At 43.2% G+C, this 26,781-nt stretch overlaps 2 protein-coding genes across 2 annotated transcripts in view; both read left to right on the top strand.

The window, feature by feature from the left end:
• The window catches only part of SLC31A2 (solute carrier family 31 member 2), a 196,703-nt gene extending 177,217 nt beyond the window's left edge, over positions 1–19,486 (top strand). The window contains exon 3 of the mRNA XM_085846460.1: positions 15,488–19,486. Coding sequence (XP_085702586.1) covers positions 15,488–16,974 — 1,487 coding nt within the window. The 3' untranslated portion in view covers positions 16,975–19,486. The remainder of the gene's footprint in view (positions 1–15,487) is intronic.
• Positions 19,486–26,781, top strand: part of LOC147017092 (uncharacterized) — a 48,929-nt gene continuing 41,633 nt past the window's right edge. The window contains exon 1 of the mRNA XM_085846464.1: positions 19,486–19,911. Within this exon, the coding sequence (XP_085702590.1) occupies positions 19,666–19,911 (246 nt within the window). The 5' untranslated portion in view covers positions 19,486–19,665. The remainder of the gene's footprint in view (positions 19,912–26,781) is intronic.

The following is a 26,781-nucleotide window of genomic DNA, read 5'->3' as shown; positions in this document are numbered from 1 at the left end:
GCCACCATTTGGTTCGAGGTGTGTTCCGAGTGTGATATCATTGGCGAAAATCAAAGATCTACACTTGGGCTTTTTTCGGCACTTTGGGATTGGCAAAAACATTTCAAAAATATTTTCCCATTATATATTGAACTGAGATTGATATTTTTCAATGGTTTTTCAGAAGAAAAAAAATTTGCGTTTGGGTTGCTCTTTAAAACCGAATCCATCAGTTTTCAAACTCACAAAGTTCACAAAACCAGAAATGTCTCTACTGATTACCCCTGCCACCGAAGGTGGATGGAAGTTATGTTTTCACCCCTGTCTGTTGGGTGGTCGCGAGACTACCGTTATGCTCAGGTTTTCCGTCTGTTTGTATGTATGTAATGGACAGCTCTGGAGGCCAGAGGAGTCAACCGATTTTGATGAAACTTGACCGGTAAGTTCATACCAGGATCGAGTTGTATGCTTTTGAGCACCGTTGCTATGGACGCCACCGTTGCCTAGCAACGGGACTTTGAAATTTTTGAAAAAATCCGAAAAATATTTATGTACATATTTTTTTCGAAAATCAAAAATCGGCTTCCATGCTTTTATGCGCACTATAATCAACCTCTTTCTCAAAAAATTTCAGCCCGATCCATCAAAAACTGTATGACTAGTATGCAATTATATAGCGACCACCCATGTCACCTACCAGCTTGTTGGGTAGTCGATCTAGTCTACCATTATTATCAGTATTTCCGTTGATATGTTTGTCTGTCTGTCTGTCTGTCTGTCTGTCTGTATGTATGTCTGTTCAGTCCAGTGCTCTGTTAATACAATGGCGATTTCGATGAAACTTGGTTGGTAGATTCATACCATGACCTAGTTGTGTGCAAATGAGAACCGTTGCTATGGAACCATCCGTTGCCAAGCAACGGACCTTTGAAATTTTCAAAAAAAATCTGAAAAATTAATTTTTTCAAAAATCGGGCCACGATCGACTGTGGGCAGTCCATTCAGCCATATTGTCAAAATTCCCAACCGGATCCTATGAAAACTGTCGGAGAAGATAGACTTTGAATGAACCCTGGTCGAAAACAATAAAAAAACGAAGTTCGTTATATCTCAGAAACTGTGAGTCAGATATACATGAAACTGGTATGGTAGGTTCATGGTATGTCCGAGTTATGTGTGAGAAAGAACCGTTGCTATGGACCCCTCCGTTGCCTAGCAACGGCCGAAAAACCTCTAAGTGTGGGGGTATTTTAACGAAAAAACAATTTGCAGCATTAACCCTTGAAGCTAGAATCATGAATTTTCTTGTGCTTAATCCTCAGGTCATTCCCCATCGAACGGGCCCATCGTGTCAGGTTATATTGGGTAGTCGACTACCCATGTCCGCCTACCGGCTTGTTATCTTGCCAAAACGAAGTTTTTGCAAGATATGTTAGTCAGCTTGTATGTTTTTTTTAATTTTTTTGTTTGTTTGTAATCACGTATAAAAAAATTCTGCAGAGCACAGTTATCATTGGAAATTTTTGTAACTTCGCATATCAGAGGCCTATAGAGGTCCCTTTCAGCTCATAAAATTTTGAAGGTCAAGGTCAAAGGTCAAGGTCACAGTCACAAATCAGGGGAGTCGACGAAACTCTTATTTTTTGAGTAATTTTGATCGGATCGTCTTCAAACTTCATGGGAATATAGTTCATGTTCTGGCGCTCAGCTGATTGATTTTTGGTGGCGATTGGCCTTGACCTTCACATGTTTTTTTTTTTTTTTGTCTGTAATCACGTATAAATCATTCTGCAGAGCACAGTTATCATTGGAAATTTTTGTAACTTCACATATCAGAGGCCTATAGGAGGTCCCTTTCAGCGCATAAAATTTTCAAGGTCAAGGTCACTTTGTCGCAAATCAGGGGAGTCGACGAAACCCTTATTTTTTGAGTAATTTTGATCGGATCATCTTCAAACTTCATGGGAATATAGTTCATGGTCTGGCGCTCAGCTGATTAATTTTTGGTGACGATTGGCCTTGACCTTCATGGTTAGCGCCTAAGGTCAAACATATTTGACCCCAAGGTCAAATTTTCAAGTTTTAGGAACCATATCGTGTAGTACCTCAAATTGAACACCTCGATGAGTGCTTTCTCGATATGTCAAGCTTGAGACATTATGACATCATTTGGTGACGTTATGAGGCAAACGCATATTTTTCATGGTTACTCTGTAGAACGATTCTCATCGGAATCTCTCGTAGGCAGATATTCCTCAAGGAGTCGCTCCTGGTGGATAGCAGCTCTGTTCACCTCAGTGTGACCTTAAAGAAGTCACACGTGGTCACCTTTTGGCAAGATACGGGTCACCCTGCGGGTGACATTGGTTTATTTGTCTGTCTGTCTGCTTGTGAACATGATATCTCAAAAGGTTGTGGACGGATTTGGACGAAATTTGGTGGAAATCTTGGGTATGTGACATGAACAAAATGATTAGATTTTGGTGAAGATCCGGATCTGGATCCGAGAATTTTTGAATTGATTTTTCACCATTGAGAGGGCCCAATATGTTCTACTGTATCAGGTATTGCATGGCAGACATATGCGCTCTACTGATTGCCCTTCTGGTTTAGCATGTAAATGTTTTTCTTTACAAGATCGATGCTCATGGAAGAGCAAGGAGATGGAGGGTATGAACTGACAGTGAGGCAGCGAGGCAACTCTTGGACCCATTAAGCAAAGACATGAACAAAAAGTAAATGAAAAGAAAGAAGTGGGGAATCACAGAAATCTGAAAGGAAGAGGGTTGGACTAGGCCATGTCAATGAGGGTATAAATTTTGTGGATAAGGGTGTGAGATGAGATGGCAGAGCACTGCATACTTTAAATCCTGGAGGAAAGAGTGGACAGAACAGTCTCTGGAAGGTGCTTCCACAGAGGGAGAAGCAAGGAACAAAAGAGTTGAGGTGTTCATTTGATACTTAATAGATACTCGTATCAGGTAAATGGGAGATGCACTCATTGGTAAAACGTTCTGTGATGGTCCATGTGTAAAGGATAAAAGCATTGTGTTATCGTTGTTGTTGTAAGAGGAGAGAGGCCTTTCTATAATCCTGGTGTTGGCTGAACAGTGAAGGTGGCTGGCTTAAGATCTTTGGGTCTTGAGTTCAGCCCCTGTCATGCCGTTAAATAACAACAGGTGGTTTGGGTTGACTCAGCCTGTCATCCTTCCAAGGTCGGCAAAATGAGTACCAGCTTACTGCTAACAGGGGGCACTGAAATACGAAATAATAATAAGCTACCTTCCATCACATTTGCAGAGGATTACACGACAGTGTTTGAGATTACATGTTTGTAATTACATGGAATCAATTTGAGATTACATGAGAATGAGTCACTGCCAGCCTGCTCATCTACATGGGCTTATTTTTTAAAATTGAAGACCCAAGTGGTGATTGTTGATCCTTATGCCTGTTCTACTGCATGGTGTGATCCTTAAAGCAAAAGCAAACTTTAACACAGTATCAAGATCATCACAGGTAATATGGCTGTTGCTTTCCAGAATTCATATACTATACTGTATTTAATTGAGATCAATAGTGCCTTGTTGATCTACACGTTTTGATCCAAGAATCACTACCATCTTTTTGGCATAGGTGTCTGCTCCACAATGGTCTGCAGAAAAAAAACACGTGCTACTTCACATCTTCCATCAACTACATCTTCTTTGATTTTCCTTCAGCATGGGAAGAACTTCACTCATGCTCATTACGCCACCTTTTCCACCAGCAACCCTTCGATGTTTCTTTATCGTCAGCCATTGTCAGTGCCCTTCTCCTGTGTCTCGTACTGGTACTGTGAGCGTTTGCACATACTCTGCCACGAAGGACATTTATCATTTTCTGCAAGAGCTGGAGAGGTAAGTATTGTACACGTGTAAGGTTAATATAAGGCAAGGTAAGAGGGGCTGTCAGGATGGTCAAAAGTATGTGCATTTGCCTCAAAGCTGTCTATCTCTGGTTTGAGTCGCCACCCAGCTATAAACTGCCATCCTGTTGTTTCACCGGCAGGGTGATTCATCAATGTGTGTGCCTTCTCTTGGATGTTTGCTAAAACTGGCCGTCCCATTTGCTGACATTTGTTGGTGTTGGTTAAAGATCCCACAGTGTCCTTTGTGAAGAGTCGGTGAGCTATTGCTGGAACCATGGCCAAATTACAAATTTCTGCCTTCATCACCTTGTTGAACGTCATACTTGAAAAGCAGGCAAACCCCGCAAAAATGTGGGAATAAGTCTGGCCATTGAATAATAGGGTAAGATAAGGAAAACCTGAATTGATTTTGAAGGTTTTATTGTTGCCCAATAATTCTACAGTATTTAGTTGTTTTTTTTTTTTAATCTGGGATTTAATAATTATAATAAAGATGTATCGTTTTGAAACCAGGTGATGTGATGTATATAAGTAAAATTGACGAATTGAGATGTTCATATATTTTTACCGATCCATTTTATTTGACGCAATTGAGATATTCAATCGGCTCTGTGATTGATGTTTTAGGCTAGCTGCTCCTATCTCTGCACACCATAACACAGACAACCATTTATCAGATTAACCTCCTTTTCACTATTTTTTTTTTATGATAAGCGGAGATTTCATCCCACCTTGGTGCCAAACTAAAGCCAACTCGACACATTTACATTTCAGTTTGTTCAATATCGCTTCTCAGTCCATTCATGGGTTCCACCTCGGATGTAAATGTACCATTTTTGGGGTAACATTGAGGGTATTAACAGCAGAAATGGAAGACATTTTTTGAACGGAATGATATAGGGATAACAAAAGAGAAAAAGAGGAGAAAATGCAAGGATGAGTAAGAGATGAGAGAAGGAAAGGGAATAAATGGAGCATGGATGGGGTGTTGTAAAATCTCTGCATTTTGTGGTATGTAATACTTGGAAGGCCTGATATACATGTCTCTCAATTTTATCACAATTTCTGTTGTGAAATGCAATTTTTTTTTCTTCTCCTTTACCGACAAGACATATGCTTATTCGCCACTGCCTGGACCTGTCCCTTCACATTTATCAATAATTTCAGCAGAAAAGTGTAAAGTGAATCGTTTTGCTTCTGTCTCTTGGAAGACAAATACATGGCCGGCGGTGCTACGAACCTGTAATCCACCGTCGTGAACGATTTGATCCATCATGGTGGTATTGCTGACATCCCTGTCCAGTGAGGACTTTCCTTCTCCGTGCCTTGAATAATGATGATCTTAACGGGCTCACAAATTGCCTGAAGGGACACCAAAAAATTGTTTCGTGAACCTGAAGATGGTTGGTATTTTGAACACAAGTTTCAGCCGTGAAGAAATAAAATACAAGGGACTTCAACACAGGAGGAGGTCATTAGGCCCATCAAGCCTGCACAATCAGACCAACATCTTCATACTCCCCCCATCATCACTACTTCCAGATACCTATCAAACTCCATTTCAAAACTGTTCACCATGACTGTACTGTCACTACGACTGTAGAGAGATCATTCCATACATTCACCACTTTCTGAGTGAAACACCTCTGCATTACCACCATCATAACTTTTCACTTCTTTACTCTCAACTGGGCCCACTTTTCCCGTCAGTGTTCATTCTGCTGAAAAATACTTCTGCACACTTATCTGACAGAAAAGGATTGGAGATGAGCATTGAGCCTGGAGTTGGAGGGTTTCACAAGCAATGTATTGCTGCTTCTAGGATCCATTCCCAAACACTGTGGGCTCCATCTTGGACTATATTTTAGATGCAGTGAGTCTCGATTTTTCAAGTTTTTATCCCCCGCCGCGTGGCGGAAGGGGGATATTGTTGTCACCCAGGTCGTCCGGCTGTTCGTCCGTCCGGGCGTCAACATTTATAGCTGTGAGTGCGATAACTCATAAACTATTCGCCATATCGATTTGAAATTTGGGTCACACATGTTCCACCTGAAAAGGAAGAACCCTATTGATTTTGGGCGTGGCCGGATCCAAGATGGCCGACTGGGGCGGCCATCTTGAAAAAAATGTTTTTTGTAATAAATGGAAAACCGCTTATCTGATTTCAATTATTTTTGGTTACTTCATTCCTCACCCTGGGGAACTTTTTCGAGATGATGACCAAATGGTGTCTTGTTTCCAATTCACCTCCCTCATTGTCTGGAATATGTATGACCTTTTTCATTCAATGGTGGGGGATTCTCCATCTCTGATGGTATATTTATATTTAAGGTATTGATGTATCATTTATGTACTTTATATGAGGAACCAGACTGCATCCAAAATTCTGTCTTGGAGCACTCCTGCCTCGATTGGTAGAAGATTCTGTGGAGAGCTACATGCCGACTGTGTGGATGCCTCATTGATGATGCTACCAGCAAGTTGAATTCGTAATTTATTCCCGGTACAGGATAGAATCATTCGAACTTGTAAAGATAGTGTGACTCAAGATGGAACCTCTTCCAAAATGTCCCCTGTTCCACCAAAATTTTATTTTATAGTTTTTGCTTTCACCTTGAAATTTCATTGCATATCATTATCGTGCACTTATAGTTTTAAGGGTTGTTTAAAAGTTTGCGATACCTGCGGAATTATTCTTTATGGTGGGAAGTTGTCATTTTGCAATAGTTGCATTGCTATTTGCAATAACAATGCCAATATTACTCATTCGTAAAGACTTTATTTACTCGGTTTTAGTTATTAAAAGCCATTCTCACAGACGTGGTTTTATTTTATTTTAGGGTTTCACTGCTTAAGTTACCAACAATAACAAACCCTTGTCCATGCAGCTCACGCTGATTTTAGGAATCAGGATCGCAGCACTACTCTGGCTTGCTAAGCCTCCCCTTATTGGATAGGGGGAGGCTTATACCTGTTGTAAGGTTTGTTTCTACAATTAGTTCCTCCAATTGTAATGGTACCTCAGGGGTTCTTTCGACCACTAGGAGTACTCAACTACCATTTAGGTTTTTCCCCTTTTTTTTTTAGCCCCCATTGGATTTAGTCCAAAACAGGCTTATGGATTTGGTCTCAATTTTTGTGTGCGTGTGTGTGTCCACAACTATATCTCTGACATGTATGGACCAATTTTATTCGTACTTGGCACAAAGATAACACATGAAGGTATATATATATATATATATATATATATATATATATATATATATATATATATATATATATATATATATATATATATATATATATATATACTCATAATTTTGTTTCGCGATGTGATCAAAGATGGTCAGCTGGCAGCCATTTTAGTTAAAAAAAAAACAGGATCAAACACGTCCTCAACCATTTCTCAGAAATGTATTCACTGATCTTGTTCAAACTTAGCAAACAGATAAAAACTGTTGGACACCATAAGTGTCATTTTTTTTTTCGAGATCAGCGACAAGATGGCTGACTGGCACCCATTTGAGTTGGAAAGAAACCCAATGTTGCACATGTCCTCAACCATTTCTTGGACATGCATTTACCGATGTTGTTCAAACTTGGCAGACAGATAACGAATGACAGCTTACACATGCACTTCATTTTCTTTTGAGATCAGATCCAAGATGGCCGACCGGTGGACATTTTAGTTGGAAAAAACATGATGTTGCACACATCCTCAACCATTTATTTGACAGTGATTTACCAATGTTGTTTAAACTTGGCTCACAGATAAGAAATGATGGCTTACATAAGCACATAATTTTCTTTCAAGATCAGATCCAACATGCTCGACTATTACTTGTTACTTAAATGTGTCCCCAACCATTTCTCAGACATGCGTGGTCCAGATTTGTTCAAACTTGGCCCAAGCACAGTACATGATGGCATACACATGCAGTTTGCTTAATTTTGCAATCTGATTAAAGATGGCTGACTGGTAGATTGGCAGCCATTTTAGTTGTAAAAAAACAAAACGGTATCGAAGATGTCCTCAACCATTTTTCGGGCATGCATTTGCGACCTTGTTCAAACTTGGCAAACATATAAGCAGTGATGGCTTACCTATGCCCGTCATTTTGTTTTCGAGATCAGGTCCAAGATGACCGACTGGCGGCCATTTTGTTATTTTCTCGTGTCCCCAACCATTTCTCAGAAACGTGTGGTCCAATTTTGTTCAAACATGGCACAAGCACAGTACACGATGGCATATACTTGCACCTAGCTTTATTTTGTGATCTGATCAAAGATAGCCGACTGGTAGACTGCTGGTCATTTTCGTTGTAGATAAATATGAGCTTGCGCTTACCTTTTAACTCTGTGCAGCAAAATTACTTAAAAATGGGGGCTTTGACATCTTATGTCTTTTTTTTTTTTCCTTGTTTTTTTTTCTGCCAATGTCTGAGCTGCATCTTGGAGCCGGCTACGACTTTTGCAATTTAAGATTGCATCAATAATGGGAATAAAAAGTATGCAGAGGGGATGCAATTTTTTGACCTTGACTTAACTTTTTCAGGTCATGACCTAATTATAAACAGTTCAACATTTCACCATACCTTGACTTAGGCTTGTCTGATCAGAAGGAAATTTCCCTCTTTGGATAGTGTAGTGGCGCATGTATACTTAATTTGCATCTCACCCCTCCTGATTAAAGGTCAAGGTCAAATGGTGGTCTGAAAAAAAGAAAAACATTTTTTTTGTCATCACTGAATTTTGCCAATGCAGAATTTCCAAGACCACTTGGCCTCCCAGGATGTTCTTGCATCATAGTCTACCTGTACTAAAGTTGTGCACGTGATATTTATTTTTTGTCCTTGACCTACTTTTTCGGATTGTGACCTAATTAACAACAATCATATCATGAATAATTTTCCCACCGATTTTCATGATGTTGAGTTTTATGGATAGATTGTAGATGTGGAAATATTTTCTTAATTTGCACTCTCTCCATAAATGTTGAACGTCAAGGTCATATGGTGGTCCGAAAATAATACGGCCATCATTGGATCGCCGGCACCAGGGGAGGCTCAACCTTTGCAATCGCTTTGTAATCACAGATATCTCATTTGGTTTCTTATTGGATGTAAATGCACAGGATTCTCATTCATTCTGGTCAACCTGTGCAGTGCAATCGACTAATAAGCCCTTTTTCATGGTACAGTACAGCTTTGTCAAGAGATCGTGACATGTTTGTCTGGCATCAATACAGCCAGGATATTTTCAGTTTAGCACACCAATTTAGTTCGAAAACATTGTGGGAATATGTACTAATGACAAGTTTGTGCATTGTCTCTGCAATTATGATGATACTTCATGCTGCTGTCAAATACTAATTTTGGTTGATGGTACTCTGTATTGAGGCATTAGCTAGGGATTTACGACAAATCTCATTAGACACAAACCAAGAGAAAAGGTCACTCGTATTTAAAGCATTACACAGCATTTGCCGATTCTTCGTGCACCTTGCCATCCTGCCCATTGAAATGCATGATATTTGTACCATATTTCCTCTCAAAACTCATGTCGTGGTATAAACACATCAGCACAAGTCCAGGCTCGAATCGTAATATTTTCTGTTTTTTTGATAACTCGATGTCAGTTTCATGACATATTGTGCACAAGCTCACAAAATATTTTGCAAAATCTTATGAAGACATCAATTCAGCAATGAAATTACTAACACATTATTGCTTCTGTCTCTGCATAAGCTGCTGCACACACAATATTGGCAGCTGAAGTCCCTATTCTCCAAACTGTCAGATGTGCATCTGCTGTAGACATGACTTGGATTCAAACACATAAATCTGTCATTCAGTCTTACAAGCTTTTCTACAATACGTGGACATCTCGGCAGTGCCGGCTTCGTTCTGATTTATGTGAAGCAATTACGGAAGCATATGCTGATGTCCATACAAACTCAAATCAGATGCTGCTGTGTATCCAGTTAAAGTTCTGCAAAGTAAAATGGCACTTTTGGGATTGTGGTTTCCACATGTGTGGCAGCAGGCATACAATGAGGCAGATGGAAACCCGCATGGATTTGAACCTCAAACTTTATGAGTACTGGAGAACACAACCACATGCATAATTGAATCCAATCACGTTTTCGAAGCAAGTAGCTTGGGTAGTATGTTGAGAATGAAATACAAAAGCAGTTTCATATTGTCAGTATTGCAAGCAAAATGGGAGTCATATCATCTGCCATGCATGTTCGATTACTTCTGGAAGGAAGAAATTAAACAAACTTTTCAACTTCTTTGTAAGTCCATGTCAGGTCAGGTTCGATCTGTGACCTGCTACAGGTACCATGTAAACCTGTACTAACCTGTTCCATGGTCGGGTTGTCGGCGACTAAACCGTCTCCCCCACCAGGTTTTCTGGTGAGGAGGGTGTTTGGATATGGACACCCAGCAGGATTAAAAACAAAACCTGTCAAAGGGCGGAGGAGCTCCTTGTGAGCCAACGGCCATCCATATCTAGTGCCCAACTGTGTCTGCGGACGTCCTCCTGCAGTTGGGTTACTTCTTATTAGGAGGTTGGTGGCAGGATTTGCACTCCAGCCACCGTAAAACGCTTCATTCCGCAAAACGCAAAAACGCAAAAAAATCTGAAAACCCACTCCGTGGGAGTACCTCCTGTGCAGCTTCCCTTCGCAGGGCAGCACACCGGATGATGGGATTGGGGCAAAGCCTTCGGGACCCCCAATCTTTGATAGAGGAGGGAAACCACGGGGTAACATCCCTGGGTCAGATTGCGGGAGAGTGTGTCGGAGTGGTGCTGAGGTGTCGTCCACCAGACGGCGGTCTCCTTTGGGTTAACCTGAGGCGGTCCCTTCGGGTGGGTGCCTGGAATGTCCTATCCCCTAAGAGAGGATGATCACCTGTCTCTGTTATCATCTGAGCTCAAGCGTTTGGACATCGGGATTGCAGCTCTCTCTGAGGTTCGGAGACCGGATTGCGGCGAGATAATGGTGGGTGGTTACACCTACTATTGGTCTGGTCGCTCTGATGGTTACCATACCCAAGGAGTTGCTGTAGCTGTGGCCAATAAGCTGACCCCAATGATAATTGAGGTAACACCGGTCAACGAGCGTATTATGAGATTAAGGATTCGTCACTCCTTAGGTGTCATTTCCCTGGTCTCTATTTATGCTCCGACTGAGGCGAGTGATCTTACCGTGAAGGATGCATTCTACGCCACACTCGAGTCTGTGGTTGATCAGTGCCCCAGACGAGATACACTTCTAGTCTTGGGGGATTTCAATGCATCGACTGGAACTGATAGGGATGGTTATGAGGTGTGTGTTGGTCCCCATGGGTCAGGAACTATGAACCAGAATAGCACTAAGTTCCTTGACTTTGCAAGAAGTCATGGACTTAGGGTGGCTGGTTCATGGTTTTCCAGCGCCCGCAAGCTCATCGCTGGACTTGGTATTCCAACGCTGGCGGTGTGGCAAAGGAGATTGACCATGTCCTCATTGACGGTCGTTGGAGGATGATCCAGAACTGCAGGGTCTACCGGAGTGCTCAGTTCCTCAATACTGACCACAGGCTTGTTGTAGCAACTCTAAAGCTGCACCTTAAATCCTGGAGAATGGTACCATCCCAGCCTAGGCTGGATGTTGCCAGGCTCAGGGATGAGAGAGTAGCTGAGGAGTTTGCGAACAGGCTGAGTGGACACTTGGGGGGTCTGGGTGCTTTAGGGGGTCCTGAAGAGTTGTGGAGCACCTTCAAGACCACCGTCCTTGATGTTGCCGGTGGATGCCTTGGAGTTCACCGCAGGGCAAAGAAGAATTTTGTCTCTCAAGGGACACTGGATACCATTGACCAGAGTCGCAGGGCCAGGCTGAATGGCAGAGCTGAGCTGTTCAGGGAGCTGAGGCGTAAAACTGTACGTGCACTGAGGGTGGACAAGGAGGCCTATGTGCGAGGAATCTGTGAGGGGTAGAGCATCACATGTGGACAGGTGATTCTCGTCCCGCTTACAGAGGAATTCGCGCATTACGTTCATCAAGCCCATCCCTCGGAGCACTGCAGTTCGAGCAGAGTGGTAGGCTCTTGACAGAGGAGTCTGAAGTGAAGGCCCGCTGGGCCGGTTACTTTGAGCGGTTGTACCAGGCTGATCCCCCAGCTGTCGAGTTGGACGTCAAGGGTGTTACAATCCCTGTTGCTGACCCTCGAATCAACTGTGGTCCACCATCGCTTGTGGAAACACGGGCTGCGGTGAACCAGTTGAAACGGGGCAAAGCTCCAGGGATCTGTGGCATCCATGCTGAACTTCTCAAGGCTGGTGGAAATGCTGCACTCGTGTCGTTGCATGCAGTTTTGTGCTCTGCCTGGAACACAGGCATCATCCCAACTGACTGGAAGAGGGGCCTTGTTGTCCCTCTCTGGAAAGGGAAGGGTGATCGCCAAGACTGCAACAACTACCGAGGGGTGACGCTGCTCTCAGTGCCGGGCAAGGTCTTTGCTCGGATAATTCTCGATAGGGTTCGCCACCATCTGCTTGAGCACCAGCATCCAGAGCAGTCAGGCTTTACACCAAAGAGGTCAACGATTGACCGTATCCTTGCTCTTCGTGTCCTCACTGAACGCAGACGAGAGTTTCGGCAGGGGCTGCTTGCAGCCTATGTTGATCTCTGTAAAGCGTTCGATTCAGTGAATCGGGATGTCCTCTGGAGGATTCTTGGTCTTCGTGGGGTGCCACCGAAACTGATCGATCTGATGTCTGAACTCTACTCTGGTACTGAGAGTGCTGTGAAGTGTGGTGGTACCGCCTCTGACTTATTTCCAGTTGTTACTGGAGTTCGTCAGGGATGTGTACTTGCCCCCACACTTTTCAGCACTTGTATGGACTGGATTTTTGGGAGGATGTCGGAGAGATCAAGTTGCGGTGCATCGTTTGGCAATGTCAAGATCTCGGACCTTGATTTTGCAGATGATGCAGTCATCTTTGCGGGGACTTTAGACATCCTCTTGGGGGCCCTCGAGGTGCTGAACGAGGAGTCGGAGCCGTTGGGATTACGGATTTCTTGGGTCAAAACAAAGATCCAGGCTTTCGGTGACATCTTGGATGCTGCTGTCCTGTCTGTGTCTGTTTGTGGTGAGGATGTTGAGGTCGTGGATAGATTCACTTACCTTGGCAGTGATATTCATGTCTCCGCAGGTTGTGAGCCGGAGGTCAATAGGCGTCTGGGTCGGGCCTGGGTAGTCATGGATTCACTGGATCATGGGGGTGTGGCGCTGCCGGTACCTGTGCGGGAGGACGAAAGTCCGAGTCTTCAGGTCCTTGGTACTTCCAGTCTTGCTCTATGGGTGCGAGACTTGGACTTTGACCAAGGATCTGAGACGGAGACTTAATTCCTTTGGTACCAGGTCTCTTCGGAGAATCCTTGGCTATCGCTGGTCGGATTTTGTGTCCAACGAGCGGTTGCTGAGAGAGACTCGGATGAGATTTGTTACCTGCATAGTCCGTGAGCGTCAGCTGCGGCTGTATGGACATGTGGCTCGTTTTCCTGACGCTGATCCTGCTCACCAGATTCTCTCAGCGAGGGAGTCTCATGAGTGGAGGAGGCCAGTGGGCCGACCACGTGCCTCATGGTTGCAGCAGGTTGACCATCATCTCAAGGAGATGGGGATGGGCCTGGCATCTGCCTGGGGGATGGCCAGACGGAGGCCCCTGGAGTACCGGCGGAAAGTGGACGCAGCGACGCGCTGTTCTGGCACATGCTCCCATACCTGACCTGTAAGTACAGGAAACAACTTCCACCTGATAAATGAAACAAATATGTAAAGGAAAGAATGACAATTACTTAGTTTAAACAAAAAGGCAGTGTAACCTGGTAAGTAGCATTAGTGCTCTCTACTACATGAGCTGAGTGTCTTTTGCTTTAAGAATACTGGAATGAAAATGGGATGTCGATGATGTGTTTATTTTTAATTTTTTTTTTTTTATCGTGGCAAAGACTTATGGTTAGGTTGGTGTATAAATTCACAGGCAGGAGGAGGGCATCCTGCTATACTAACACCCAAGCCTAAGGCCTGAGACATGCCGATCTGTGTAGCTTCATACAATGGTGGCACACGATTTTATTGGTGTGGAGCCAGGCCAGCTGTCCAGCCAATGGGTGTAGGTATGAAAATGGGTGTAGGCCAATGGGTACGAAATGCCCTGAAACTCGAAAGCTTTGTAACTTGTCATACTAAAGCCATGTACCAAGTTTCAGTTGAATATGTTAAAGGGCATTGGAAAAAATCAGAAAAACCACAGGTGGGATGGACGGACAGATGTACTGACAGACAGAGAGCAATTCTATAGTCCCCTCCATTGAAACTGATTGGAGATGAATAAGTTAGACAATCAGAGAAAACAACAAGGCTGGGCCGATCTCTGCCAAATTTTACATACCTGTTGGTTGTACCCAGTGACAGGTCATGGGCACAACCACAACCACCCCTCCGACTATAGGGGGGGGGGGGGTTGTGGAGATGACGTGAGACTTTTTTTGCCTGTACATGTGCCACAGTGCAAGCAGTTTACTGAGCCCTGCCTCAGACAGGGGAGGATTATTAGCCACGGCACAAAATGTATTTGCCCCACCATGAACGATCGGCTTCCATCTTCCAGCTTTAAAGTATAATTATGTACCAGGCAATGTGCATTTTGAATATTATATTCATTCAATTACCCAACCCACATTAACTTTTGCTCTGACACATGCTTGTGACATGTTTTCAATGTTTAACATATGATGAGATTGATAAGGTACTTATTTTGTTTGGTCTTGTTGTGAATCAATGTATGCCATTGGCATTGCAACAGGAGAACAACTGTGTGTTCACCAAAACATAAATCGAAACAGAAATGAGAACCCTCTGGAATATTCTCGAAATTTCTGACAGGCCCAAGCCTGTTACCTAAGAATGACATAAAGATGTATAAGAAGTATGATACAACAAGAGGAAGGAACAACTGGAAATCTCGAAAGAAGTGGGCTTGGGGAGGGTTAATAATGGGAGAAAATATTGTGGTTGTGGATGGGGGACAACCTGTGATGGTGGTGAACAGCTGTCTTGAAGACCTGGAAGACCTGGAAATATAAGATTGAAGAGAATGTGGAAGTTGGTTCCACAGGTATATAGTCCATTTTCCAGAGAAGTGACCTTGTTGTCCTCAAAAGTGCATGGTTTTATGGTGGTTTCTTGTTCACAGGCATGCATAGACAAAATTAAGCTTGTTTGCCCGGATGGCAACCATGGGGAAATCTGTTATTTTTGCGCAAATACAAGATGGCCGTCATCGACCGGGCTGAAAATATAACTTTTTAGGTAATGAACTTAAAATTACACATGAGATATCTTTTCCATATAATTTTGGCACGAGGAATCGATATTTAACCTTATTTTTGTGATTAGAGGTAAATTTGAGGTCAATGTTCGAGTTCCTGGCAATTGTTTGCCGCGTGAGATACATTTTGAATGACAAGGTCACCATTCTGACAACTGGACGCTCACATACGACATTAATGCGAGTTACTAATTCATTGTTTTGTTTTTACAGATATGGCTGATTCAAGGTGCATTCTTCCCGTGTGTCATGGTGGAGGGGAATTGAAGAAATTCACTGATCAAGGGATCAAGACATTGATCTCCTGTGCCAAGGTCCGTGGAGATGAAGAGCTACGTGAAAAACTACAGGACATTGTTGATGGTGGTGGTGACGCTGTTCGCATAGAATGTCACAAAGGATGCTACTGTACTTGCACATCAAAACAAAAAATTGAGAGACTTCGTAAATCACAGAAAAGAAAAGCTGAAGATGATTGTGTTACAGTGACAAGATCTCGCACACTACACAGGCAACAGGCAGTGGTGTGTTTGTTTACAAATGTGACTGCATTTTTTTGTGGCAAAGAATGTTTACCTGTTGATGACAAACATCCAGAAAGATGGGATCGTGTTCGTCAGTGCATGACTAAAGAACGTTTTGACAAGGAAGGTAATCCCATCCCAACTATGAAAGATGCCATCATTAATGCTGCTGAGCAACGTAATGATGAAGTAGCCAGAACGGTCAAGTTACATATTGGACATTTGGTTGATCTCCCTGCGGCTGAGTGCAAATACCATGTACGCTGTTATAACGGTTTCATGACAGTCCCTAAATATGCTGATTTGCCAACTGGTGTTGCAGAAGAAAATGCCCTAAAGAACGTCATAGAGCGCATGAATTGTGACAGGTCAAAGATGTGGAATAGCGTTGAACTGCATTCCCTGTACTGTGACCTTGGTGGCAAACTCGCTCGACGTGATATGTTTAGCAAACTAACAGACTGCATGAGTAAGGACGTTATGTTAGTTCGGGTAGATGGATGTGCTACCATTGTTGGTTTCTGTGAGTCCATTGCTAACCATCTGAAAATGGTTAAAGTGGATGATGCAGATGAGAGGAGTATTAATTCTGTGGTAAGGCAGATCAAGAAGGAGGCACGCTCAGTCAAGTACAACAGCGCCAATTATGACCTTTCAGAATTTACACAAGCCAACACAATCAAGGCAACAAGCCCAACTTTACTGAGGGTGATTTCAGACTTAGTGTCTGGTGGTGAAATGACCAAGAAATCTCTAAGCCTGAGCCAGTCAATTCAAAGTCATGTTACAGGTACCAGAAATCAGACAACATTAGGACTGGCTGTCAAACTACTGCACCGCCATGGCAGTTCTGATCTTCTAAAGCTCCTTCATGAACATGGGTTCACAACGTCATATGATGAGGTCCTGAGATTCAGGAAATCCACTGCTCATTTTGTCAGTGACAATGCTCAGCTTCTCCACCAATTCATGGGTTTGAGTAGAACTGTTGGCGTGATTTTTGCCTGGTTTGATAATCTTGATCTGCAAGTGTTCACGCCTAATGGTCGGTGCACTACTCATGTCCTCTCACATGAATTTCAGCAACCCCATCGTGCAGGCATTCTTGAGTATGGGCATGCTCACCCAGGGAAGAACGACCTTATTATGCCACGACTGTCTAAGAAAGCTGCCTAGTCTAGGACAAGCAGCAGCTCATCAGGGAGCCTTCCTCTGCAGCACTACACTGGGCCATCCAAAGTGAACCCCCCAGCTGTGGATGCAACCTCTGGATTCTCCTACCAAGAAGTGTGTGCCTGGCAAGCTAGTTTAGCTGCTGCACAGGAAAAGGACAGGAAGTGGCTAAACACAGTCAGCACACAGGTGAACGCCATGGAATGGGGTGGGTTCAACAACCAAGAAGCATTCACCAGTCGTGCAGAAAAACAGCCAGCAAGTACCTACATGTTCGGACCCCTTATTGATGCCAAAGCTTCTCATCCAGACACTGTAGTGACTTCACTGGAGTATCTTCAGAAGTCATTGACTGATATGGGAATGACTTATGTCCACATCTCTGTGGATCTCCAGCTCTACATGGTGGCTTGCCAAATCAAGTGGCATGACGTTGATCGCTTTAAAAATGTGATTCTGAGGCCTGGGATAATGCACACTGTGCAGTCCTCCTGTGGTTGCATTGGCAAACTCATGCGTGGGTCTGGTGTTGAGACTCTCATCAGTTCAGCATTCGGGGGCCTGGCAGGAATCATGAGTGGCAAGTCCTGGGTTCGATCAATGAGATCCTTCCTGATGGTTTCGACTGCCCTTCTCATTTCCTTCCTCACCACCAGCCCCAAGACATTCCAGGAGTTGTGCAGCTACCTTGAGACATGCAGACAGCACCCAACTGGAAGCACTGGGTTGATAACTTCATCAAGCCTACTCTGCTTGTTCATCAACTTCTGCGTAGTGAGAGGGAGGCAGACTTCCTGCTGCAACAGCTAACTCTTGAACGCATGCTTCCCTACTTCTTTGTTGCTGGTCATCATCACTATTCCTGTTACATCACCCATCACCTTCTGGAGATGCGCTATCTGCTGCCACCAGATGCCAAGTCAGAGCTCATATCAGGTGCTTTTGTGTGTCGTCACCAGGAAGGCATTTGAAATGGTGTGAGCTCTGATCAGTTCGGTGAACAAACTGCTATTAGAATTGGCAAGGGTGGCCTCAAGGGCATGACTCTTTCTCCAGAGATGATAGCAGAGTAGATCGATTCCTTTCCTGTCACTGCCTACATCTCAGATACAATGGAGCACATCTACCCTGACTCCTCAAACAAGGACAATGAAGACCAAGTGAGAGAAAAGGACAGAAGAATCGGACCACGTCACAAGGAGGAGGGGAAGAAGAGGAGAGAACTTGATGCAGATGATAGGTCCCGGATTTTACTTGAATTGTCGAATGTGTCTCATCCTCTTGAGAATCACTCACCACATCTGTACAACATTGCCAATGGTCGAATTGCTCCCCGAGAAGCTGAAGTGAATGTTGAGGATTCCGTGGTTATAGGTCAGAAAATGGTTGCAGAGTTCCATGCATCCCTTCCAGGTGGATTCCATGCAACCATCTCATGCCCCATCAAGACAATGGAGCACTTACAGAAAGGAGTGAAAATTGGGGACAAGACGATCTTCCTCAGGCTGCTGACTATTGGACAGCAAAGACAAATGGAGCTAGGACCTATCTTCCAGTTTGAGCTCTGCGCAGTACCTCCCTCACTGATTGATGAATATGGGTGCTTAAGGAAAGGCAACAAAGCACCACTGGCACACAAACTCTGTCTTCAGGCACAACAGCTTCTGCAACCAGATGTTACCATTGTTGACGCGAGCCAACTTCTCAATCATATTGTCTGGCCTTTCAGGGGAACTGTGCCAGTCTTAGTTGAGTCCATCAAGACAAGGCTGTCTACCATTGCTGGTCAGAAGATCTTGGTCTTTGACAAATATTATGATGTTTCTGCAAAGGACCATGAACGAGTGAGGCGTGCTGGCATTGGTTCCATCAACTATGACCTCACAATAAACACACCCCTGCCTAATCGAGACGCCATCCTGAAAAACAAGCAGAACAAGTTGCAGCTGTCCAAGGTTTTGAGGACCTATAACTTTGGTGAAGGAGTTACTGTGGAGAGCCGTAGCCATGGTGCGTTCAACCATGATGAAGCAGACATGACAATGATCTCACACCTGCTCATGGCTGCTGAATGTAATGCAAGAGTGATACGTATCCTCTCTGATGACACTGATGTTTGTGTATTAATGGTTTACTGGGTTTAGCTGCGCAACATCCAGGCCACAGTGCAGATGGAAAGGTGGGATGGAGCAATTGGGGATATCAACACCACCTGTGACCAGCTTGGCCCCAAGTGTCTGCAGCTTTTGGGAATGCACTACATCACTGGCTCAGATACCACGTCATACCCATACGGCAAGGGCAAAGTGTTAGCCCTGAAGACACAGAGCTGGCAACTTCCCTGGTTTGTACTCCGCACTTGGCGAGCTGAACGCAAGGCATGAACAGCTCATGGAAGCAGGGCAGACATTCTTCTGTGCCCTGTATGGTCAGCCAGAAGGTACCACGATGAGTGAGATGAGGTACTATATGTACACAAGGAAGTCTGGCAAGCCCCTTAAGCTCATGGCATGACCTCCAACTGAGATCAATCTCTTCCTACATATTTTGTGTGCACATCTCCAGACAGTACTTGCAAAATCAGCTGATCAGCAGGCCCCACCTGAACATGACATTACAAAATATGGATGGGACATCAGAGATGGAATCCCAGTGCCAGGAACTTCTGCTACTCCACCAGCCCCTTTGGACCTCATGGATGTTGTGCGGTGTGAATGCAAAGCAGAGGAGAAGGCCTGCAGTACTGCATGTTGCAGTTTCACCATGCAAAGATCTCCTGCATGCTATACTGCACTTGTGGTTGCAGTGACAAGTGCTTCAACCCACACAAGACTGTGGAGGACAGTGAAAGTGAAGTGGAAGAAGGGAGTGTCGAAGCAGAACTGGAAAGAGACGACGATACAGAAGGAGACGAGTACAATGAATGGGAATGAACAATACGTAAGTTGTCTACTTGGCTCGATGTCCTCTATTCCTAAGATGTCAAATATGATGACATGACAATGTGTATGCTTTCTGATTATCAACAAACTGTTGTGAACCATTCATGACTTCACTTTTGCATTGGTGTTGCATAATTTTCAGCAGAAAATAGTCATGGACATTTCATGTGAACCTCTATTTATTCCTGAACGTAAAAAAATAACCCCAAAATTGAATTCCTCATGTCAAAATCATATGGAAAAGAGGTATTACACAGGATTATATGTTGACCGATTAAAAACTTAGCCCCAGTCTGACCTGTAGCGGCCATCTTGAATTTATGCAAATTACAGGAGTTCCCCAAGGTAGCCACCCCAGCAACCAAGCTGAATTTTATTAATGGACCCATGTTAGTCCAAAACAATCATAAAACCATACACTTTCCACATCAACAATGTTGACAATGGAACACATAATAACGGCAAATGGACTAGTAGGGGTAAAAAGAGGAACGAATGAGAGGAGGTCAGCAGTGATGCTGGAATTAGGTAGTCACACTAGATGGAGGTAGACTGTGGACCGTTTGCGCCCTGCAGAAACCCGGGGGGGGGCGAGATGAGGGGAGCGGAACAAAGCACGGAAAGAGCAAAAGTGGAAGAACTCCCATGCTGAGTTAATGTCAGGAGCGACAGATATAGGATACCAGTCCTGAAGTGAGGAAGTGAGATGGCTGTTTTCAGTCCCTTCCAATTAGCCTGAGTGAACTGCCAGACTCGCCGGTGCTGAGACAGTTCTCTAAGAATAGCCAGAGAGATGTTGACTCTCACAGAGAATGAGCAGGAGATGTTAGCAGGAAATTTGGTCATCAAGTCCAGAAGGGAGGATTTGCCATTGGAAGAAATTTTGGTCGGAAAGTTCACAGATTGGTTCAGGCACATGGATTCACAGAAGTTCTTTGCTGCAGTGCCATGGCAGGTGGGAAAGGTACCAACACCCAGCTAATTAGCATGTTGACAGTTGAAATCACCACATGAGGAAGAGAAAGTTAGGATGGGTGGTTAAAAGTTGGTCAATGTTAGCTGAGAGAGATGGTAACGGAGTGGTCACTGTTCGGAGGATGGCACAACAGACAGATAAATAAGAGTTCAAAGTAGAGGGGTAGTCATAGCCAAAGTTTCTTCTTGGGGTTTGGAGGTATAATCACAGTACACTGACAGAGAGAATGGAGTTCTTGATGTAAACTGCAACTTCGCCACTGGTATGGTTTTAGCCTGTCGAACGGGAGGAGACCATTACCAGAAAGAGATACTAAAGAGTCAGGGACATCCTGAGAGAGGAAGGATTCTGTTAAGCACAAGATATCCAGTTTATCGGCAGCAGCCTCGGTTGAGAGATCTGTCAGGGTGGAGTGGTGGCCTCAGATGTTTGAGGTCAACACAATTCGGAACATGGGAGGAGGTATCGTTGATAGGATGCAAGAATATGGAGAAGTGGTAAGGCCTAGGTCACATTTGCTACGGCGGCCGTGCGGTCTCCAAAATCTACGGCCACTAACAATTATACGGCGGCCGCAGTATTTCCACGGTCACACAATGTAACAGTCACATATGTTTTTATTTTTCGGGGAGCCGCATGGCATATTTATAAATTGTGGAGACCGAAAACGTGGGGGTGCCATACGGTCTTTGATGTGATGTCGCACAGTGACCTTAGGGCGTTCCTGCGGAGGCCATAGAATTTTCAAGGCAGACACAAGGTGCCCGCAAGGCGACTGCAGGGGGACCACAGGAGGGCCCTCAGGTGAACGTGCGACCAGACGGATGGTAACGAGTGGGTTTTTTTTTTTTACCAGTTCTTTTATTTTGGCTTGTCGAATTGCTACGGCGAACGTAGAAATGAAAAAAGTTATAACTCCGCGCTATAATTCCACGGCGACCCTACGGCCTGTAAAATATAGCCATACGGCGTAGGGCCACCCTGAGGCCACCTCAGAAACTCTGCGGCCGCCACACGTTTCTGTGAATTCAGAGGGCGTACGGCCGCCGTATCCTCGCCATAGAGCAAATGTGACTTAGGCCTAAGGGAACATGAGGAAGGGGTGACTGAACTTGGAGCGGGGGTGGGGGCAAGCGGGAAGCTGAGAGGTGGTGGAATGAGGAGGCAGATGGGAGAGGATGGGCGAGGAAGAAGAAGGCAGGGGTGGAGTGAGGGGGAAGATAGAAGGGTTTGGGGTGATCAGTAAGATGAAAGGGGGAAGGATCATGGGAGAGGTGAGAGGGGTGAGGGGGAGATGGGAGGGGGTGCAATGAGGAGGAAGATGAGAGGCGGTGAGATGAGGGGAAGTTTGGAGGGGGTGAGGTAAGGAGAAGCAGAAAGGTGGGACATAAGGTGGAGTGATACTGAAGAGGGGGAAACAAATAAGGTGTGCAGTTGGGGGGTCGCAGGCGTGTTGGAGATGATGAGGAGGAGGGTACTGATATGGCGGGGTTTGACACGGATGTGAAAGGAGGGTACTAACAGGAGGGTAGGAGGAGGGTACTGACATGGCGGGGTTTGACACGGATGGGTTTGACATGGATGTGAAAGGGAGTTACTGGTTGTACTTAGGAGAAAGAAGCAGAACGAGGCGCACAGCATCACAGCAGACAGTATTGGCTTGCTCACTCGGGCCTCAGCAGCAGCTGAGGCCTTGGATAGTCGGCCAGACACAGGGACATCAATTTGACAATACATTGCAAGGTACAGTAGAACACTGCGACTTGGATGAAAAGAGAACCAGCTTGAATGGCACTTGGTGGAGCGTATTTCTCGGCCAGGCTGAAGTGTTTAGGTTTTGTGTCCCACTGAGAGGATGGATCTGCACGCAGACCTGAACCAAAATCTACGTGGCTTGTTCTTGTCATCGAACCAACTCATCCACAAAGTTTTGTCATTATCCATCCACAACTTTTTCTAATATTGTTCGAGATATCGTTCTTGGCCCCATCCTTCAAGGGTGGAGGGTTACAAAAGGAAATAAAAAAATCTCATATCTGGATCCTTATGCAGATCTTCACCAAAATCTAATCATTTTGTCCTTGTCACACATCAAACCTGTCCATCAAATTTCGTCTGCATCCATCCAAGACCTTTTGAGATATCCTGCTCACAGACAAACAAACAAATAAACAAGCCGGAAGGTGGCCATGGGTCACCAAGTATCCGATGACCTATGACCCTTGATCTGAGTTAATCGAGTACGAAGTACTTACGAAATTGCAATCGAATCGGTTAACCCGTGTATGAGCAAGGGGGCTTTGAATGGTCATTTTGCCTGAACAATGCACTCATTGACCTTTGACCCCTGACTTAGCCGAGATAGGTCAATATGTCCTGAAGCAAAGTTGTAGCACTCATTGTGTACTATGTACCTATGAACTTTCATTCGTATCGGTTAACCCGTGTAGGAGCAAGGGGGCTTTGAATGGTCATTTTGACCGAAAATGCACTCATTGACCTTTGACCCCTGACATAGCCGAGATAGATCAATATGTTCTGAAGCAAAGTTGTAGCACTCATTGTGTACTATGTACCTATGAACTTTCATTCGTATAGGTTAATCTGTGTCGGAGCAAGGGTGCCTTGAATGGTAATTTCACCCGAAAAATGCACTTATTGACCTTTGACCCCTGACCTACTCGAGATAGGTCATTATGCAAATGAGCAAAGTTGTAGTACTCATTACGGTCTATAAGCGTATAAAGATTCATTTGATTCGGTTCAACCGTCTTGGAGCTAGTGTACTTTGAATTTTCAGCGGGAATGCTCAAAGGCCCTCGGACACCCAAGTTGAGAGGGTTGGCATCTGGAAACTATAAGAAATAGAAGAAAATGGATGTCAAATAGTGGATAGAGAATCACCTTAAGATTAGGCATAGCAAATCTCATCGAGTTCCATCTACTGATAACTGCTCGGTATCAATTTGAATGTACCGAAAATGCGGTTTGATATCGGAAATCCCCAAAGTTCGAGGGGGTGCTGTGGGTGAACAAAGATATAAATCGAAAATCCGGCTTGAGCGTTTGTGCACAATTCATTCCAGATGATGAGAGTGAATTTTCATGACCATCTGATTATAACCCTAGAAAGAATAGCATTTGGCGTTAAGGCACCTCCAGCTCTCGCATATTATCGATTTTTGCACTAATTGACCTTTGACCCCTTACCTAAGCAATATCGGTCAATATGTCCTGAAGCAAAGTTGTAGCACTCATTGCGTGCTATGAACCTGCAAAGTTTCATTCAGATTGATGCACTCATCTGGTCGCTAGGGGACCTTCAATTTTCGCCAATTTTCAGGCATACCTCATTTGTAGGGGGCACTGCGGGTAAACTATTCCATATATCACAAAAAACGGAATATATTTGGTAGAGCTTCCGCTGTAGATGATGCCTGCCAAATTTCAAAAGCCGATGTGGGATAATGGCTTTCGGAATTGATTTCGCGTGAACGGTACTGATTTTGAAGGTTTTTCGGCTGTTGCTAGGGAACCAAAGCATCCCTAGCAACCATCACAATTTCCAAAGCACTAGGTCGTAAGATGTACCTACCACCCGAGTTTGGTCAAAATCGGCCCACGTTTACTACCAATTATGCTGATAACAAAAGAACAAATATCCAAACAAGCTGGTAGACAGACATGGGTAGTCGACTACCCAATAGAACCTGAAGCGATGGGCCCGTTCGATGGGGAATGACCTGAGGATTAAGCACAAGAAAATTCATGCTTCGAGCTTCAAGGGTTAATGCTGAAGATTGTTTTTTCATTAAAATACCCCCACATTTAGAGGTTTTTCGGCCGTTGCTAGGCAACGGAGGGGTCCATAGCAACGGTTCTTTCTCACACATAACTAGGACATACCATGAACCTACCATACCAGTTTCATGTATGTCTGACTCATAGTCTCTGAGATATAACGAACTTCGTTTTTTATTGTTTTCGACCAGGGTTCATTCAAAGTCTATTTTCTCCGACAGTTTTCATAGGATCCGGCTGGAAATTTTTGACAATATGGCTAAATATACTGCCCACAGTCGCTCGTGGTCCGATTTTTGATTTTCGAAAAAATTAATTTTTTATGATTTTTAAAAAAATTCAAAGTCCCGTTGCTAGGCAACTGTAGTGTCCATAGCAACGGTTCTCATTTGCACACAACTAGGTCATGGTATGAACCTACCAACCACGTTTCATCGAAATCGCCATTGTATTCACGGAGCACTGCACCAAACAGAGGGACAGACAGACAAGCCCGTAGGCGGACATGGGTAGTCGACTACCCAATAGAACCTGACGTGATGGGCCCGTTCGATGGGGAATGACCTGAGGATTAAGCACAAGAAAATTCATGATTCTAGCTTCAAGGGTTAATGGTGCAGATTGTTTTTTCGTTAAAATACCCCCACATTTAGAGGTGTTTCGGCTGTTGCTAGGCAACGGAGGGGTCCATAGCAACGGTTCTTTCTAACACATAACTTGGACATACCATGAACCTACCACACCAGTTTCATGTATATCTGACTCAGTCTCTGAGATATAACAAACTTCGTTTTTTTATTGTTTTCGAACAGGGTTCATTCAAAGTCTATCTTCTCCGACAGTTTTCATAGGATCCGGCTGGAAATTTTTGACAATATGGCTGAATGTACTCCTCAGTCACTCGTGGCCCGATTTTTGATTTTCGAAAAAATAATTTTTTTAATGATTTTTCTAAAATTTCAAAGTCCCGTTGATAGGCAACGGTGGTGTCCATAGCAACGGTTCTCATTTGCACACAACTCGGTCAAGGTATGAACCTACCAACCAAGTTTCATCGAAATCCCCATTGTATTAACTGAAATCGCCATTTTAAATACTGGTAATAAGGGTAGAACAAATCTCAAAAAAAATTTTTCGACGAGATCGACTACCCAACAAATATCCAAACAATCATCCAAACAAACAGACAGAATTACTGACAATAAGGGTCACCTATTTCGGTGACCCAAAAATCACTCATGGAGCAACACTTGGCAAAACGGAACAAAGTAGAATAGCACTCGCTAGAGCGCATACCTCCGCCAAGCTGAACAGTTTACCTTTTTTATCCCACTGACAGCTGGATCTGAACCAAAATCAAATCGGCTTGTTCTTGTCACTGAACCAACTCATCCACCTAGTTTTACCATAACTCGTCCACAGCCTTTTGAGATGCTGTATCATGATATGTATATATATATATATATATATATATATATATATATATATATATATATATATATATATATATATATATATGTATATGTATATGTATGTATATATGTATATGTATATGTATATATATGTATATGTATATGTATATATATATATATATGTATATGTATATGTATATATATGTATATGTCTATATATATATATATATATATGTATATGTATATATATATATATATATATATATATATATATATATATATATGTATATGTATATGTATATGTATATATATATATATATATATATATATATATATATATATATATATATATATATGTATAAGTATATGTATATATATATATATATATATATATATATATGTATATGTATATGTATATATATATATATATATATATATATATATATATATATATTGATATGTATATGTATATATATATATATATATATATATGTATATGTATATATATATGTATATATATATATATATATATATATATATATATATATATATATATATGTATATATATATGTATATGTATATGTATATATGTATATATATATATATATGTATATGTATATATATATATATATATATATATATATATATATATATATATATATATATATATATATATATA

This window comes from Eptatretus burgeri, chromosome 11 (assembly GCF_056783735.1).
Source record: "Eptatretus burgeri isolate ZD-2024b chromosome 11, Ebu_testis_v1, whole genome shotgun sequence".
Taxonomy (NCBI): Eukaryota; Metazoa; Chordata; class Myxini; order Myxiniformes; family Myxinidae; genus Eptatretus; species Eptatretus burgeri.
The sequence above is the reverse complement of the archived record's forward strand: the minus strand, read 5'-3'. Positions and strand labels throughout refer to the sequence as shown.